Source organism: Fukomys damarensis, unplaced genomic scaffold (assembly GCF_012274545.1).
Source record: "Fukomys damarensis isolate Sample0158 unplaced genomic scaffold, DMR_v1.0_HiC HiC_scaffold_12, whole genome shotgun sequence".
In the NCBI taxonomy this organism is placed as follows: Eukaryota; Metazoa; Chordata; class Mammalia; order Rodentia; family Bathyergidae; genus Fukomys; species Fukomys damarensis.
Genome location: NW_022900924.1, coordinates 28933855 through 28952496, shown reverse-complemented (window position 1 = coordinate 28952496; position 18642 = coordinate 28933855). Strand labels below are relative to the sequence as shown.

The window sequence follows — 18642 nt, the reverse complement described above, 5'->3', positions numbered from 1 at the left end:
TACACATCTCTTTTAATGTTAAAATCTGCCACATTAATTCATTATCAATAGCAGATAATTATCAATAGCAGAGCTGAAATTTGAGTCAGGTCTGTTTTACTCTTTTTTTGGTATGGGGGATTGAACTCAGGACCTTGCTTGTGAGGCATCCTGGGTCTGTTGTCGCGCAGGCCGGGAGCTCACGCGCACGCCGCCGGGTGATCGCAGACAGGCTAGTTACATCTCTTTTAATGTTAAAATCTGCCACATTAATTCATTATCAATAGCAGATAATTATCAATAGCAGAGCTGAAATTTGAGTCAGGTCTGTTTTACTCTTTTTTTGGTATGGGGGATTGAACTCAGGACCTTGCATTTGTGAGGCAGGAGGTGGAACCACTGAGCTAAAGCCCCGGCAGGTCTATTTCACTCTTAAAGTAATGGCGTCTTCCTGTTACCATTCTGTTTATTTATTTCTTAATCAAATACATTCAATGGAATGAACTCTGATAATAGAGTTTCCAGCATCAGTAGGCAAATATTTTGGTTTGGGAGAGGGTAGTAGCAGGAAGATTTTCTGAAGGAAGCTGCTCTTTCCATCTATATTTATGTGCACTCAGTCAAGCAATGTGACTTCTATGCCTAGTGCTTTCCCTCTCCATTGAAAGATGATCACATGAGGGGAAGATGTAAGAGAAATGGGCATTTGTATATATATGTATGTTATGAAATAGTCATATTAGAGAATGTTCACTGGAATGTTCAGGGGTGATGGAAAACTATGTTTGTGACTTGCTCAAATAATTTGGAAGATATTAATTATGTATAATATATAGACATATTATCCATATTCCTATCAATCTGTCAAGGATAGATGCTGCAGGTGGAATGCACAAATGTGGCAGATGATGACAGTTGGGGAAACAAAGAGGAAGAGACATGGAAATAGTAATTCTTTTTACTACACTGCAACTTCTATATGTCTGAAGATATTTCCATATAAATCTTTTTTAATTATAAAACTTGCCTTGGGCCAAGATATTTCTTGAGATGTTCAGGTAGAAAATAACTCTCTTACAGCAACGTTTCAGGGAATTCTTACACTGGATGAGAGGTTTGACTGGATAATCTATCATTTCAAACTCTAAGGATTATGATTCATGTATTCTTGGTTGGTAATAGTACAGTGCAGTGAAATCCGAGCTACATTCCCGGAAATCTAAAGGAATAAGACATTGAAAATATGTAGTCTGAGCACAAAATACCCTGTGAAGGCACTCTTCTCCATCCATCCATCTACCCATCATCCAATTATGAAAGAGATATTCAATGGACTGTTTAGACATCAAGTTATCACATATAAATAAAATGAACTCAGCCTCCAGTTTCTAGAATGGAGACACATAAAATATAGTGGTTTATTAAGTAAGGATTGGATGATCTGACTACTTTTTCTGGTGTAATTTAGAAATTCACTTGCAAGATATATTTTCACTTTTTACTCTTGGAGATGCTTTTGTTTGTAGTGATTAGTCTGAAACAGTTTGGTTCATAGAGACAGACCTTCTCTTGATAGCCTATTATGTGTAAGAAGCTCTATTCCATGTCTAATTTCATCTTTAATTAACTTTAGGGCCTCTTCTGTGAAAGGGTTAAGAGGAGTTTTTCAGAAGTATATTTAATAAGAATAAAATCATTCAAGCTATGACAGTCTCTTTTAATATCACTATTTATAATATTTGGAATAAAACATGCATAAAAACGAGAAAGAAAGACATTTAGTTTTTGTCTTACCCTTCTTTCATACCTCACAGCATCTAATTGTGCTAAGTAGGTAGCAGGGTCTCACCTGTCAACTGTTAATAGAGCTGGAGACATTATAAACTGTTTCTGAAATTAGCATGTAGATTCAATTATTTAAGATCCATTTTTCTACAGTGAAAAGAACTTGTCACATTAAAATAGGATGTGTCATAATTTTCAATACTTGTTTGTAGCATGTAGATGTACACTAAATATAATTTAACCTTTTCTCTTTTCAGAACATTTTCCTCTTATCACTCAAAATTCATAGAACAAACTGACAGAAAAAAAAATTGCTGGAGATTACTCCATGTTAAATTGGAAAAATGAACTTTTAAGATAATGCTGAGCAATTGCTCTTATGTCTTTAAAGTTTGGAATTTAGTACATTTTTACTTAAAAGGTGTATATTGTTAAGACAAGAGATGGGATTATAACTAATCTCACTCATGCTATTAATTTCCTATGTATTCCTACCAATATTTCTTAGAGTGGGGTTAGTGGTGGTGTTGCAATTTATATCAAGTTATTGGGCTCTCATGAATATTTTTCCTGATTCTACTGGTTTAAAAGAGAACTCTAGATGGATCAGATCTGTGAAAGTGTTTAAAAGGTTTTCACTAACATTTTATGGACAATTTTTGTATTTTTATTTTCTATCAAAATAGTTTAAAGCAGAGAGGAGAAATTCATGATTATTGGTTTTTTATTTCAAAAGGCATGGGAAAACGCACACGTTGCTTGAACTGCTCTAAGATCCTTACAGAACAATTTCATCAACAAAACTTCTTTTTAATAAGACAGAGTGACCGTCTTTGCCATTGGAAGGAAAAGTAATGGCCCATTGCTAGATACAGCATATTTTGATCCAAATAAGGTATCGACAGAGTAATTTGGTAGCCAGTGGTGCTGGAGATGGATGTTGTACAGTGCTACTAAATGAAAGGACAAATGTTGATTGACTTCTTGTCTTCAACATTCAGGTATATTATATATATGTATCGTAGAGTAGAGCAAAAGGGATAACAGTATTGTGTTTTTTGGAAAATTATTTCCTATAATGTCAAATTAAAGCTAGGAAAGAGTTTCCTTGGAGAGTTTTATGAAGAAAAGTACATTTTAAAGTTAGATCTTAGTCAAATTTTCATCCCTGGGATTCAATGTCTGACACCAACAAATTAATGAAGGAGAGTCTTATTGTGGCTTCTGTTTTCTAAGTTTCAATCCATATTCAGAAGACTTACGAACATAAAGGGAGTGGCTGAGGGGCCGGAAAGAGGGAAAGCAGCTCACAGCACGGAAGCTGGGAAACAGGGAAGGGAGGAACATATCCCCTACCTGGTCATATCCCCAGTGACCATCTATTCCAAACGTGCCCTGCATCGTGCATCATATTCAGCTATTGCACCCCTGTAAGCGAATCATCTTCCAGAAGCTCCACTTATGAGTGCGTGAGGCTTCTGGAGGACATCTAGATATCAACCATAACAAGCTCATTGTACTTGTTTCTCATGAGTTTACCAGAAATGTGAGTGGATGATCAGTAGTGACTTCTTTGTTTAATTGAAACTGAAAAATTTCTATTTCTTCTCTCAGAAGCCACTGATAAATAACACCCGATGCTAATATGGGATCCAGTGGAGGCGATCCAGTTGAACTACAAAATTGAGACAAAACCCTTTCATTTAAGCATCCACTTTTGTTAATGACTTATTTGTAGAGAAAATTAAGTAAACATATTAAAGCACCTAAATGTAACATCAATGTTTATCATCAAGTTACCTATGGTTGATAGTATTATATTGATATCATCTGGTAAATCAATAAACAAACCCTGTACTTTTGCTCAACATAAAGTGTGTATTATTGCACACCAGTCTGTTTCTTAAAAATTCAAATGGGCCTCGTATCTACAGGAAACTCGTCAGACTATTCTACAATTTGATGAATTGTTGAGAACTCTGTAAATGAGGTAGTAATTTGTCTCTGCATTGTGAACTTGATTTAGTTTTATTCTTTTTCTCACAGGCATTTTGAAATATTTATGATGAGGTACATTGGTAATTTGATGTGCAAGTCCTGTGAGAAACAAATGAACTAATTACCAGTCAATTTGCCACCACTGACACATCCTTCCAAATTCTGTTTCTGCTTTTAAAAGAACTGAAACAATAGATTAAAAAAAAGAATATAAACTTAATGGTTTAAAAATCCCATATTGTTTTCTTTCTCAGTCTTTGCCTATTTCATCATCAATCATTAACTTGATCATGTTAATCATTTTGAACACTTGTACTAAACACCTGCTCTGGTTTTAGAGGAATTAATCAAGCAATGTTCCAGATAATAGATTTGGCCTTGATGATCAGGTGTTTCATATACAAGTGTTCCCAGAAAGCATATTTTAGTTATTACATTCTGCTAAGTAACAAGAAGTCAATCTGTGGTAAGTACTTTAAAATTAAATAACTTTTACATATGATATGAATGAAAAAAATTGACTCATGGTTAGTAAATAGAGCAGTGTCATTTTCAATTGACTTTGGTGTAAAAATCTTTTGAATTTATCAAATTACTGTGTTCTATTTTATTATGAGTTATAAGGTCCAATTCTTTTGAGACTATTCATCAGGTAGTTTAGTTCTTATTACACTATGCTTTCTGATGAGATTATACTTCCAAACTAAATGGGTTAAGTGAATTTTAAAAACCAATTATTTTTTTTTCTGGAAGTATAATTTATTATATGTTCAGAAATTTTCTGAGAGAAATAGATGTGCAAAAAATTATAAAAATTGTGACTATGAGGATAATTAATGCTAAAATTCTACCACAATGGAAATATTAGATCTTTTATAATATTTTTATTATTCTCTTAGTATTAACCAGGTACATAAAGATATACTTAATGAATTACTGCTTTATGACTTTAAGGTATTAATAACATGTTGACTATTATTTAGCTAGAAACAAATGCTTTGCTAAGAAAATCCTGAAAAATTACAAATATCAGAACACAATGTTACATTTGTTTCACATGTGAAACTTTCTTATATATTGATTTTAATTCTTGTACTCTCAGAAACTCATGTATTAGTTTAATCCTTAATTAAACATTTACTTGATAATTTATATCTATATTTGTTTTTCCCAACACATTATTTTTGAGCAATTTCTTAGAATTGCAATTTAAGGTCTTTTATCTTTGAAAATGTGTATTTAAAGAAATAGAGTTTAACTACAAATATTAATTTAAAACAATAATAAATAATAAATACCATAGCTTAGTTTTTGAGAATACTTAGCTATCAGTAACCTTTGTATCTAGTACTTGTTCTTAGCAGATTTTAGCTCATTTATGGGTCAAGATGGCACTCCTAATGATCTGCAAAATCTTCTAGAAATGTAGTCCTCCATTTCTTTAAGGCTAACTCACTACTCTGAAGGCCTGCAACTTAATCCCCAGCGAAGGGTTAGTTCTTATTAATCCTAGTTACTCCTACCTACTTATTACAGGTTATTAACGTGTATTATTTGTAAAGTAAAATTAGTAATACTAAAATTTATGAGGCGTCACAGTCAGTATGCTACTAAGTGTGAAATGCCGCAAAACTAAGTCTACTGAAGGTATATAATCAAATGATTACATTTCCTGTAATTTTACTGGAGGACACTTTAATGTTGTGTTTGTCTTGCGATTGGTCATGATTTTCATTTGCTGCTATTCTTAGAGGTGTTACTTGGATGGTGGTAGGGAGTTCTGCCAAGAGGATTGGATGATTGAGAAACTGTTGCACACACACACACACACACACACACACACAATAGGGTTGGGAATGTAGCTCAGTGATAGAGTGTTTTACAGAATGAGCAATACCCTGAGTTCAACTCCCAATACATGCCAAAAATTATTTTAAAAATTTCTTTCTTCTTTGTTATTATTAAATCACTTCTATTTTATTGCCGCTGCATTTCTTTACAGTTTTCTGCTCTTCTCTTTGCTTCCTTTGGAAGAGTAAGAGGTAGGCTTTGGATTATTTTTTCCCTATGAAAGTGAGATTCCTTATAGTTTGAGAAAAACTGCTATAGGAGTATTAGCCAATTATTCAACTATTTTTAGAATACATTAACATCCTAATATTACAGGACCAGAGTCACACTGGAATGTGTTGGTTTTTATTCTTTCTGTTCTTGATTGATAAGCTATTTCAGAGAAGCCTGTATCACAGCTTCCTTTGATATCAGAATTACAAATGGAACCTCCAGTCCAACCTCTTTGAGGTACCTCCATATTGATTTCCATAGTGGTTGCACCAGTCTGCACTCCCACCAACAATGGAGAAGGGTTCCTTTCTCCCCACAACCTGGCCAACATTTGTTATTGTGTGATTTCTTGATAGCAGCCATTCTTTGTGGGGTGAGGTGGAATCTCAGTGTTGTTTTCATCTGCATCTCTCGAATGACCAGTGATGTGGAACATTTTTTCAAATATTTTCTTGCTGCTTTTACTTCTTTGTCTGAGAAATGTCTGTTCATTTCAGATGCCCATTTTTGAATCGGGTCTTCATATTTGGGGGAACTGATTGTTTTGAGTTCTTTATATATCCTTGATAATAGTCCTTTGTCTGAGGAACAGCTGGTAAAACTTTTTTCCCACATTGTAGATTGTCTCTTAGTTCTGCTGATGGTTTTATTTGAAGTACAGAAGCTTTTTAGTAAGATGAGATCCCAGTTGTTGATTCTATCTGCTAGTTCCCGTGGTACTGAGGATTTGTTCATAAAGTCTTTTCTTATACCAATGTCTTCCAGAGTTCTGCCTAACTTACCTTCCAGCAAGTTTAATGTTTCTGTTTTAATATTTAGATCTTTAATCCATTTGGATTTTAATTTAGTGCATGGCGAAAGATAAGGGTCTAATTTTAATCTGTGGCAGGTTGACATCCAGTTTTTCCAACACCATTTATTAAAGAGGCTATCTTTCCTCCACTGAGGATGGTCAGCTCCTTTGTCAAAGATGAGGTAGCTGAGTACATCTGCGTTTGTTTTTGTGTCTTCCAGTCTGTTCCACTGATCCTCAGGCCTATTTCTTTGCCAGTACCATGCTGTTTTTATCACAGTGGCTTTGTAGTATAGTTTCAAATTGGGAATTGTTACACCTGGTGCCATGTGTCTGTTGCATAAAATGGCTTTTGCTATTCTAGGTCTCTTATGGTTCCAAATGAATTTTTGGATTTTTTTTTCTAGTTCTGTGAAGTATAGTGTTGGAATTTCAATTGGCATTGCATTGAATGTATATAGCAGTTTTGGTAGTATGGCCATTTTCACTATGTTGATTCTTCCTACCCAGGAGCAGGGGATATCTTTCCATTTTTTTTATATCCTCTTCAATTTGTTTTTTCCGAGTGCTGTAGTTTTCAGTGTAGAGATCTTTTGCTTCTTTTGGTAGATTGATTCCTAGATACTTCATTTTTTTGGATGCTATTGTAAAAGGAATTTTTTCCCTTATTTCTCTCTCTGTGTGTCTGTTATTTGTGTATAAGAAGGCTATTGATTTTTGGGTATTCATACTCTGCTGAGTCTCTTTCCAAGAGAACTAAAAGAATCATATCACAGAGAAGTATGTGCACCCATGTTTATAGCGGCACAGTTTGTAATAGCTAAATCTTGGAAACAGCCCATTTGCCCATCCATTGAAAACTGGATAAAGAAGATGTGGTTTTTCTGTAAAATGGAATATTACTCAACCATAAAGAATGAGAAAATAGATTCATTCATAGGAAAATGGATACATATTGAAGATATACTCCTAAATGAAATAAATAAGGCACACATGTGTAAATACCGAATAGTTTCCCTGGTGTGAATAAACTGCAACAATGCATAAGATTCTAATAAGATTACTGACATTTAGAAATGGGAAGAAAGGAGCTAAAGGTGTAGGAAAGGTGGGATGGGTAGGGGAAGGGTAAAAAGGGAAAAGAAAAAAATGTGAGAATGAAAAGATGAAAATAAAGTGTTTGTAGATGGGGAGGGGAGGAGGGGGTGAAGAGAGGGCTGAGGTAAGGGGAAAAAATGAGAATCAAGACTTGTCATGTAGAGGTACAAGATCCCAACTATGAATGTAACTGTACTGTATCCCTAAAATGTACCAATAAACTCAATTAAAGCTGAAAAAAAAGAATTACAGTTATCACATCGAAATCTGTCTAAAAAGAAAATGCAACATGTAGCTATTTAAATATATTATTGCTGTTGATAACATTCTGTAATTATTATTTCTTCTTTGATTTTAAGAAAATATATTGTGTACTGATGCTTGAACAGATGTAAAACTGTCACTAGCTTATGGACTATTTCTCATTTTAGATGATGCTTAGTCAAACAATTGGAATTGCATAGAGTCTTCTTATGCTAATGTATTCTTAAAGTCTTCTGGTAAGCCTGAAATCTAGTTTGAAAACTAATACATTTTAAATTAAACAGTTTACAGAGGTCAACATGGATAAGATCTTGTTGTGGAACCTCCTGTTGTTTTTTTCTGGAAGTCAAGCCTCAAGAACCTGGGCTCAAAAAAATGCCGAATTTGCAGTGGACCTTTATCAAGCTATTTGCTTATCTCAAAAGAACAATGTTGTATTTTCTCCCCTTGGAACAACTTTAGCTCTTGCAGTGGTACACCTGGGAGCAAAAGGAAAAGCACAACAGCAGATAAGACAAACTTTGAAGCTTCAGGACCCTGCAACGGGTGAGAGTCTTATACTTGATTATTTGTAGCAGATGAGATATGGTTCACATTTGTTTTTAAAGTATTAGAAAGAAGCTCAGGTTCATAGAAACTGAATAAGTGAAAAGTATTATTGGATATACAAAATCATAATAAAATGGAAAATTGGAAATGTAATTTTCACTCCTTCATAATAGTTTCCCATGTAAAATGTAATAACTCACTAAAAATTAGTATCTATAAAGATATAAAATTCTGTGTAAGTATTTATAGTCTTTTGTTTGTTTTTTCTGCTAATAAAGATTATGTTGTGTTTGCATTTGTGTGCGTAACACATAAAATATATGTCCATTTTCTTCCACTGCCACTTTGTTGAAGTAGTTTCCCATATCGTGCAACTAATTCAAAATATGCATGATTTTAAATTATTTTATTATATTTACTCTTATATAAATACCTTTACTTACTCAACACTTCTGCAGTACATTGTTTCTAATACTTATCTTTCAAAAATATTGCACTCACACCCACAGTATGATCAAGGAAAAGCATTAATTTATGCATTTTTAAGACCTTACTTAATATTTTCATAAGAAATTTTTTAGGAAAAGCATTTAAATGACCCAGTAAATGTCTAGCTTCCTGTAGGTAGTAGTGAATTGGATACACTCAAAGGCCTATCTAAAATGTGAATCCCAGGTACTGGGACAGAATACTTTCTCACATCTCATTTAGCAGAGTTGTTGCCCAAATCCCTGGCCATCCCATACTCTCAATTCCCATAGTGGTTTGAATTTTAAACTGTGTATCACTATCAGATATTATGTCCTAGATATCAGAGGAAACATCTGGATTTTTTGATTTGGTAGTTTAGTTGCTATAGCTATAACTAATTTCTGTATATTTGCCTTAGTGCAGAGAAGCTGTAGTTAGGAGTTTGTTTTTCTGAAAATACTGTTTTCAAGTTTTAAATTGCTTCATTTTAAATAAAGACAATTTCGTATAGAAAAGAATCTGGAGATAAGTTAATTGCAAGAGTTTTTCTTTGTGAATAATGTATAATGAAGCTACTATATTCCAGATTTAGTCTTGATTAATTTCAGCAAATCCCATTCCACCAAAAACATTAAATCATATGATATTGCTTTGAAAAGTAATGGAGTGTTTATGAATACATGTACAGCTGATTCCATGATAAGCTAGCAAAATTTGAGAGCTTCTGATATCTAAATTCCTTTAAATGGATTCATCTTAGACAGAAATACAGAAGGCTTATGACTGTGGTCTATAAACAAAGTCATCATCACAATACCATTGCATCAACCAACATCTGTGTAGTCTATCAGCTACTGTAGTATGTATCTGATATATATTAGATCATTTAATATTTATAATTACACTGTGAGGTAAATGTGACTCGGCTATACAGACAAGAAAACTGAGGAAAACAAAAGTTACATAATTTGATCAGGACTAATTTAAAAGATGATTCAGTGAGTCTTATAGATAATAAGAAAAGTAATGAAAAGTGTTATATTTTCTTTGGAAGAGTATATATGAGTCATCAGAGATTAATGCTTTAATACATTTAACAAAATCTACCATGAGGGTTCTTAGCTATGGTTTGGTAGGGCGTGGAGACAGACACAGACACAGGATAAGTGCCAAAGGAAAACAAAGTCACAAAGGGAGAAAGTAGGAAAAATAAAATCTGGAAAATAAAAAGAAGAGAAATAACAAATAAAAGAAAAAGAGAGGCAAATGGATTTCAAGGAAGTGGAGAAATATCCGAGGCGGTCTTCCAACAAGAGTAGATAGACTACAGGATGAAACGAAGAGTAGGAAGGATCAGAAGACAGTGCCTAGCAAAGTCAGAAATACAAATATTGTCTTTATTTTAAATTATGGTAGTTTATTCTTCATGACTTTTTGCATACATTTTGATTTTAAAATATTGCATTGAAATATTAGGTATCTGTATTATTGAGAGTTTTCTCAGCATCTCCTTAAATTTCATGCCTAATTTGAGTGTCCCATTCACTTACTTTATCTCTGGCCCTGCCCTTATTCCTCCATTAATTTTTCAGAATACCCTCGAGTCAGTCCTGGTATTGTTTTCCTTGCTTTCAACCTATGGTCCCTGAATGCCAACTCCTGGCTTAGTCTATTAGAGCCTACAGGTGAGCGCACAAGTGCTGGCCTTCTAACAAAAAGTCCTTCTAGGACTCTTTGTATCCTCAGTTTTCCTTTCTTTCCCAATGTCAAAATACATGCTGAATGTACCTTCTCCATTTTGTGGAATATCTGATAATTATATATTTTGCTTTGCCGATTTATTTTTTAAAAAGTTTTTGGTTCTTGGGGATTGAACTTCAGCTTGCAAGGCGGGCAGCAGCACTCCTGAGCTAAATCCCTGGCCCAACGCCACTGATTTAAGCAAAATTTAAATTGAAGATGCCTCTTTGTTCTACCAGGGTTATAAGGAGAGCTCTGGGGCCAGGGACAAAGCTCAATGAAGGAACATTGCCTTTCATGTGTGAGGCCCTGAGTTCAGTCCATAATACTGGACATAAGACAAAAGAACTGAGCCTGAGTTTCAGTCCGAGCTCTGCAATGAAATGACCTTGTGATTCGGTACAAGTTTCCTTATCTCTTTGGATCTCAGATTTCTTTCTGTGGGAAAAGGGGAACAAATTAGGTGATTTACGCAGATCTTTTAGCTGAGAGAATCGATGACCACTCCTGCTTTCATATTTGGATCTCTCATATATCCACACAAAATTGGCCTTTGGATTCTTAATAGCACTAGGGATCGGGTATTAACATTGTAGAATGTTTTGTGTTACAATCAAGAAAAAAGCCATCTATACCTCCCGATCTGTAAAGTTCTCCATGGCTCTGTTTGTGAAAATGAAGTAAACTTGCTCTCCTTGCTTATTAGGAGCCTTGCATCTGCATTCTTTTTGATCTGTGCCAACTGGGTCATTAATCTGTAAAGTAAAGCAAATTTATAAGACAGATAACTTTTTATTTTCCTTCAAACATGTTCCTTGGTGAAATTTTTTCACTGACTTCTGAGACTAGTGATTTATCAAAGGGTAGCTGTTTGTCACAGTCTTAGGCCTTAAGTACATGACATAAATCTATTTGCTTTGAAAAATGAGTGAGAACTATTGTTTCACCACCTCTCTTTTTTAATCTTTCCTTCAAACATGTTCATGAGCTACAAATTCCTAAAATTAATTTCAAATTCTGTCACTTCATTTCTGACCTGAAAATTAGTTTCAAATTCTGTTACTTTATTCTTAACCTGAAAATTAGTTTCAAATTCTGTTACTTCATTCTGACCTTAATTAATTCTTTTGCGGATGCTCTCATGTCTTTACTCAAGAAATCTTTGTAACCTCCCGGCTGTTAAAATATTTCTTTTTAAGCTTCAGATAGTAAGAAATGATTGCATCTGCAATTATTATATCAACAAGTAAAATAGGTTTTCTTCCCTTTCTTTTGTAAAGAATTCCAGGGTTGTAAAGAATTCCAGGGTTGTAAAGAATTACAAAAACTCCTCAGATGAACAATATAGAAGCAACATTTACATTTTAACTGTTTTATATCTTTTTGTATGTCCCAGTGAATAGCAAATTCTGAAGTTTAAAATGTAGTGCAACATCCTTAGCAGAGGCTCCTGGAAGGATGTGTAGACTGTGCGTGTGTGAAAGCACCAGGGCAGGGAGGCCAGCAGACACTGGATAAGAGTCAGGGCCAGGAAGATGCAGCTTCCAGCGAGGGGACTGTTCTCTTCTACACACAAGTGCCCTGAGGGATGCCAGCTTTCGGATAGAGAATGTGCTTGCACACATACATACCCCTGATTTCCATTAGATGACCCACTGCACCTTTCTCTCAGTAATACTTTTTAAAGTTACTCAATCATTATTTTAAGAAATTTATTAACTCTATTGGAACATTTTAAGTATACAATATGATGACAGTCATTATTGGGAATTTGTATCTTTACATAATATATCTTGGCTTTTATTTTTTCCCCATTCCCTTGCCCTCAATCAATATTTTTTAATGATGAACCGTATTTTGTTTTCTTCAATATTTATTTATACAATCTGCTCCTAAGTTATGAAAGTGTTGTTTTCAGTACTTAACTGAAAAAGATAATGAAGATCCTGAAAAATTATCATTTGAAAATGTTTCTGATTTGATGATTGAGTTCTAGGGTTAAGGCAGAAAAGAATGAAAAATATTTAACCATTTAGAAATGAATAGGAAACCACCAAGTAAGAATAGATACTAGTACCACCAAGGTACTAGAATAGATATCTCTCATAGGCATGTACAGCTTCCTGATAACGCAATGCACCCATGAAGAATAGCCAGTGGTGATTGTTTGAGTCGATTATGACTCATTTGGTCAGTGGCAATAGTTGAAATGGTTAAATATTGTTATTTTTCATGTAGACAGCCAAAGTGTATACATTCATGAATTGAGAATTCTGATTCTGAATAGATAATTCTGAGTCTTAAACATATTTACAGATGGTTATAAAGGATATCCTGTAAGTTTCAAAATCTGGATAGGTACAGTCAGTCGTTCAAAAGAGAGCAATTCTTAAACTGAAATAAGAGAAATAGTGAAATGGATTGCTTAGGACTGCCATATCCCCATTAACATTCACTAGCATCCTCCTTTTATACGAATCACATTCATATTATGCAAAAATAAAATTCTAAACATAAATTTCCAACAATGAAAATGAGCTAAGTGTACTGTCATAAAGAGGAGCTTTTCTTCAGGTTGTATAAATACATATTCTTGTTCTTGACAAATTTTAAATTTACATGGACATTTTTTTTGCCTATATAAAAGTCGATTTCTCTGCAACATATGTATTCTAAAGAACATAAATGCTTGAAGTATTTATACTAACTTAGGATCATTAGTGATACCTAAGGGTGCAAAAGTGGTGATATGAATCAGAATGCTTAGAGTGCAAAGCTGAAAGCTGTTGTTTTTATGTTGTTCAAAATGTCAGTATACATTATAATTATTTTTCAGGAGAAGAATTTTCTGTGCTGAAGTCATTTTTCTCTGCCATCGCAGAGAAAAAAGAAGAATTTACATTTAATCTTGCCAATGCCCTCTACCTTCAAGAAGGATTCACTGTGAAAGAACAGTATCTCCATGGCAACAAGGAGTTTTTTCAGAGTTCTGTAAAACTGGTAGATTTTCAGGATGCAAAGGCTTGTGCAAAGACAATAAGTACCTGGATAGAAAGCAAAACAGATGGTAAAGTTTCCTGTTTTTATGTAATCATTATTTGCCATTGTGTACAGGGTTTTTAATATTCTAAAAACTGACTGAACATCTTTCTATTCCACTGTGGATCAGAGGTATCAAATCTCCTATTTTATTTTGCTTTATTTAAATTAATACAAATGTGCAAAATGAAAAGAAAATGGAAGGTGTTTCTGGGAGATAGCTATCTATAGAATTCTTAATAAAAAGAGTTATAGTAATAATTTTTGTTGGAGCCATAATGATCTTCCAAGTATGGAAGCAAGAGTCGTGGCTCTGGTGAAGTGGACGTTAGCTCTGTGAATCCCAAATGCCTTTTCCTACACATGCAGAAAACATTCAACACATTTTGAATTGACTGTGTTTATATTTTATGATAAATATTAATAGTACTATCATAAACATAGCACTCTAGTTTTTAATTTAAACAGAAGCTAGCAAAATTCTAACAATTAAAGAGATGCATAACAAGCTTAAAGTCAAATGGATATGATTTGAAATTTTACAAAGTTGTAAGCTATCTCTATCGACTATATCATTAACCCATTATGTGCGATTTACCTGCCACAGAAGCTTGAAACAAAGTCTGAATAATTCCAACAAACATGCAGAAAGGGATACTTTGTTTTTTGTTCTTTCTGTCTGAAAGACAGTTGACAGGAATAATCTGAGTCCATTACTACGTCCACGTTTGTCTAAATCAGCCTCATATTCCTTGTTTACTAGTGGAAATCCTACTTCTTAGCGAAATATTCAACATTCCTTTTTCATCTCAAACTTGATAAACGTTAGATGAGACACCTTGTCCTTTCAAAAGAGCTGTGCACGGGATATTTGAGCTTTAATCCTGTTTAAAGCAGTCCCACTGAATCACTATTGCATATTTCTCCCTCCCTTTCCTTCTACTTTCTTCATAGGAAAAATTAAAAACATGTTTTCTGAGGAAGATTTTGGCCCTCTGACTCGACTTGTCCTAGTGAATGCTATACATTTCAAAGGAGACTGGAAACAGAAATTCAGAAAAGAAGACACAAAACTGATGAATTTTATTATGAAAGATGGTTCAGCGGTCAAAATTCCAATGATGAAGGCTTGGCTGAGAGCAAAATATGGTACTGTGAGAAAATACGTTCTTAAAGCATGGCTTTGGTAATTACCACGTATATTTGATATTTTATTTTGTCTTTTACAGGTTATTTTTCTGAACCCTCCATCAATTACCAGATCTTAGAATTGCCCTATAAGAATGATGACTTTAGCTTAATCATCATACTTCCTGAAAAAGGTGTAAACGTAGACGACATGGAAAAACTACTAACTGCTCATCACATTCTGAAATGGTCCTCTGAGATGGAGGGAGAAGTGGTGGAAGTATTTCTCCCCAGGTTAGTAACATCATTTTAGAATACTGCTGCTTATGTTCTTGTACATGGTGGAATTTGAACAGCCAGGTGAAAGTTAAATGCTTGATAAGACTACTACCGTAAATGACAATAAAAATGCATTTAGAAATATTACTTCACTCTGGGTACAAAAGCAATTCTTACCCTTGCCCATACTGTTTCACCATGAGGAACACTGAATTTAAGTACTCAATTTTTCTCTGAAAGAGATGAAAAAGTGTACATCTTAAAACTAGAAAGCTGAGATTAAAATGAACTGTTATCTTTTTATTATACTAGTTTATCTTTCTCCAATATTTTTGCTAATTGGAACTTATAATATTCGTCTTCTATTATGTTTATATCTATCTATCTATCTATCTATCTATCTATCTATCTATCTATCTATCTATCTATCTATTTATTGAGACAGGGTCTCACTATGTAGTTGAGACTGACCTGGAACTCACTATGTAGCCCAAGCTGGTCTCAAACTCACAGTGATCCTCCTGCCTCAGCCTCCCGAGTGCTGGGATTACAGGCGTGTGCCACCATGTCTGGCTTTATTACGTTTAAATGAAACAAACCCCTCTAATAATTTATGAATGTGTATATTATACAGTTAAAGGACATATTAACATTACCTTTAACAAATAGCATTCTAACAGTCACTGAATGATAAATAAAATCCTGTGGTCAATTTTAGGTAGTTAATATAACATGAAAATTGTGACGAATTATTTTAGAAAGCAATAATGAGAAACACTTGTATGCTTCTAAGTGACATGAGAAGCTAGAAAGAAAGTGAGCCCAAATAGCCTAGGCCACAGTAAAAGTTATGTAACTCTTTATTGATCTCTTTTCCTACCTTCCTTGATATTTTGGAGAAAGAGCTACCCTTGATCCACATTTCTTCTTCCCTTTACTCTCCATGACATTTCTCTCTCTCTCCTTTGTGTCTCTGTCTCACGTTCCCAGATTTACATGTTTCCTTTTATTTTTTCCAATAAACTTTTACTAGAGTTTTATATTCAAAATTTTTCTTTTCTTCTACCTTCTGAGAAATGTTATTTTCCCTCATCATTGAGGTCTCTGAAATCTGAGTCAATAATCCCCTCTCTTTTCAAATATCTACAATCTATATATACCTCTGGATGTTATACATTCATTCACAGAGTAATTTTTTAGCACCTACCAAATGCCAAACGCTGAGGATGCAATGACTTTTGTGATAGTTTAACTTCTATAATTGAAATGATAGGTTTTGAAAGCAAATTCTTTATCTTCAACTATGCCATGTCCCACATGGGTGGTCATACTGCCGGAAAGTGCAACAGCTCAGCATTACAGCCAAGTGTTAAAGCTCTTTTCTAGTGAAATGTTACAGCAAAGTGTTACAGCTATCTGAAGGTCTCTGGTGGCAAAGTTGAGCTGAGTGGCTTTCAGAGAGATGGAGGGATTCTTTATTATGCTGTCAGACTCAGAGGAATTCATACACTGAAGTCTGAGCCCTCACACAGCAAAGTGAGTAGCCTCAGAGAGAGATCGTGGGGTAGGGAATGGGCCCATCTGTTTATTGGGTGAGCATGCTCTGAGGTGAATGGGTGGAATTAACACAACATTTTTGAAGCCTTAGATACAAACATCCTGCAGTACAAACAGCTGCACTGCATGAACAAAACATTTTGATATATTGGGCAGAAACACTGAGCAATACAACCAGTTACATTATTTGAACAGAACATCCTATGGCAAAAACATGGTGGGTAAGGCTGGGCTTGGCAACAAAAAAAAGCCTGCTCTGCTGAGCACTCTTTCTCTATCAATTTGAGAACCACTTGACTATTCGGAATTGTGGCTTAGCCCCATAAAATGTGGATAATATACTTGTGACCAAGGTACACTCAGCATTCAACCTAAATAACAAATGCTTCAATATTAATGCCTGTGCCCAATTCTTGGCTAACAACGGAAAATAAAACCCTTTGCAATACTTTCAGAAATACTTTCAGGAATGTTTCACAGTCCAAATATCTGTGCAGGCTAATGCAGTCTATCCCCTTTTCTGTTTTGATCTTATTATTAACTTCTTGTATGGGTTCTCCTCCCATGCAGCTACATCCATAATGGACACTTAGCTTGGTCTCTTAATTTTTCTGAACCCAACATTTATGAATTAAATTGCGCCCCTCCAAATTCATATAGTGAAGTCCTAACAATCAGTACCTTAAATTTGACCATATTTGGATATAGGATGTTTACAGTCAAGCTAAAGCAAGATTATTAGGGTGGGTTCTAATCTAGTATGAATGGGGCCTTAGAGAGAAATTTGGGCACAAAGTTATACATAGAAGGTATGCAATGTGAAGAGACAGGGTAAAGAACATCTATAATCCAAGAACAGAGGCAGGAACAAATCCAAGTTAGCACCATCCAAAGGAACCAATAGTACTGAAATCTTGATTTTGTACATTGGTTCTCCTTACATAGTGGAAATCACTGTATTACTTTTCTAAATAAATGGACAATTTAATTTACTTAGTGAATTTAAATATTCATTCATATAGAAATAGAGGGCAGGGGTAAGGGGAAAAAGTGAGAATCAAGACTTGTCATGTAGAGGTCTACATGTACCTACAAGATCCCAACAATGAATGTAACTGTACTGTATTCCTAAAATGTACCAATAAACTCAATTAAAGCTGAAAAAAAAGACATAGAAACATTAGGTGCCAGTTGTACCCTTTTTGGTGCAAATTCATGTTGCAAAAGATTTTTAAAACTTGGTGATGGTATCGACTATAGTAGTATTTCATTGTAGCTATACATAGCACAAAATCTGGAAAATAGAAGACGCCAAACCAAGATGGCTGTTATTCTCTGTTGGTGTTGTTAAGATCACTCCATAGCCAGTATCCAACTAGAAACATTGTCTTTTTGTGCTTCTCAATCTCCTTCACTGATTTTCCTCCATTTGTTAAACCCTACTGCAAGGTGTCTGACCAGTAAATTTCTGTTTATCCTTTAAGAACTCCACTTCAGTTATCTCTCCCATGAACTTTTCTTCAAAATTGCCCAACTAAGATACCCATTTATCCTTTATCTCAAGCAGAATTTAACTATCCATTCTTTAATTCATTCCCCCTGAGGGTCCTGATGAAGCTGCCCACCTTCCCATACATTCAGCATAATAAAAAACAGGATATCAGGTATTTATTTGGAAACTTTTCTGTAGAGAAAGAAAAATGAGATTCTTTTTTTTGAGATTTCCTATTTAAGTTACAAGACTAAAACTGTGGCAATTATTTAATCATATAAATAAAAACTTCACATTTAAAATGTATTCACTTTTTATAATAGAATATCTTACAAATTCTTAAAGGAATTATTTGCTTATGTATTTTTAAAATAAATTAACAATTTTAGCTTAACCTAATATATAT

General features: G+C 34.2%; 1 protein-coding gene across 2 annotated transcripts in view; it reads left to right on the top strand.

The window, feature by feature from the left end:
- Serpini2 (serpin family I member 2) overlaps positions 1-18642 on the top strand; it is a 64204-nt gene that overhangs the window by 25318 nt on the left and 20244 nt on the right. The window contains exons 1-5 of one of the 2 annotated variants that reach the window (XM_019204942.1): positions 4174-4228; positions 8266-8527; positions 13578-13808; positions 14735-14929; positions 15010-15202. In XM_019204942.1, the coding sequence (XP_019060487.1) occupies positions 8281-8527; positions 13578-13808; positions 14735-14929; positions 15010-15202 (866 nt within the window). In that variant the 5' untranslated portion in view covers positions 4174-4228; positions 8266-8280. Of the gene's footprint in view, positions 1-4173; positions 4229-8265; positions 8528-13577; positions 13809-14734; positions 14930-15009; positions 15203-18642 lie in introns of those variants that run through there. The other variant, XM_010606685.1, reaches the window with a different exon arrangement.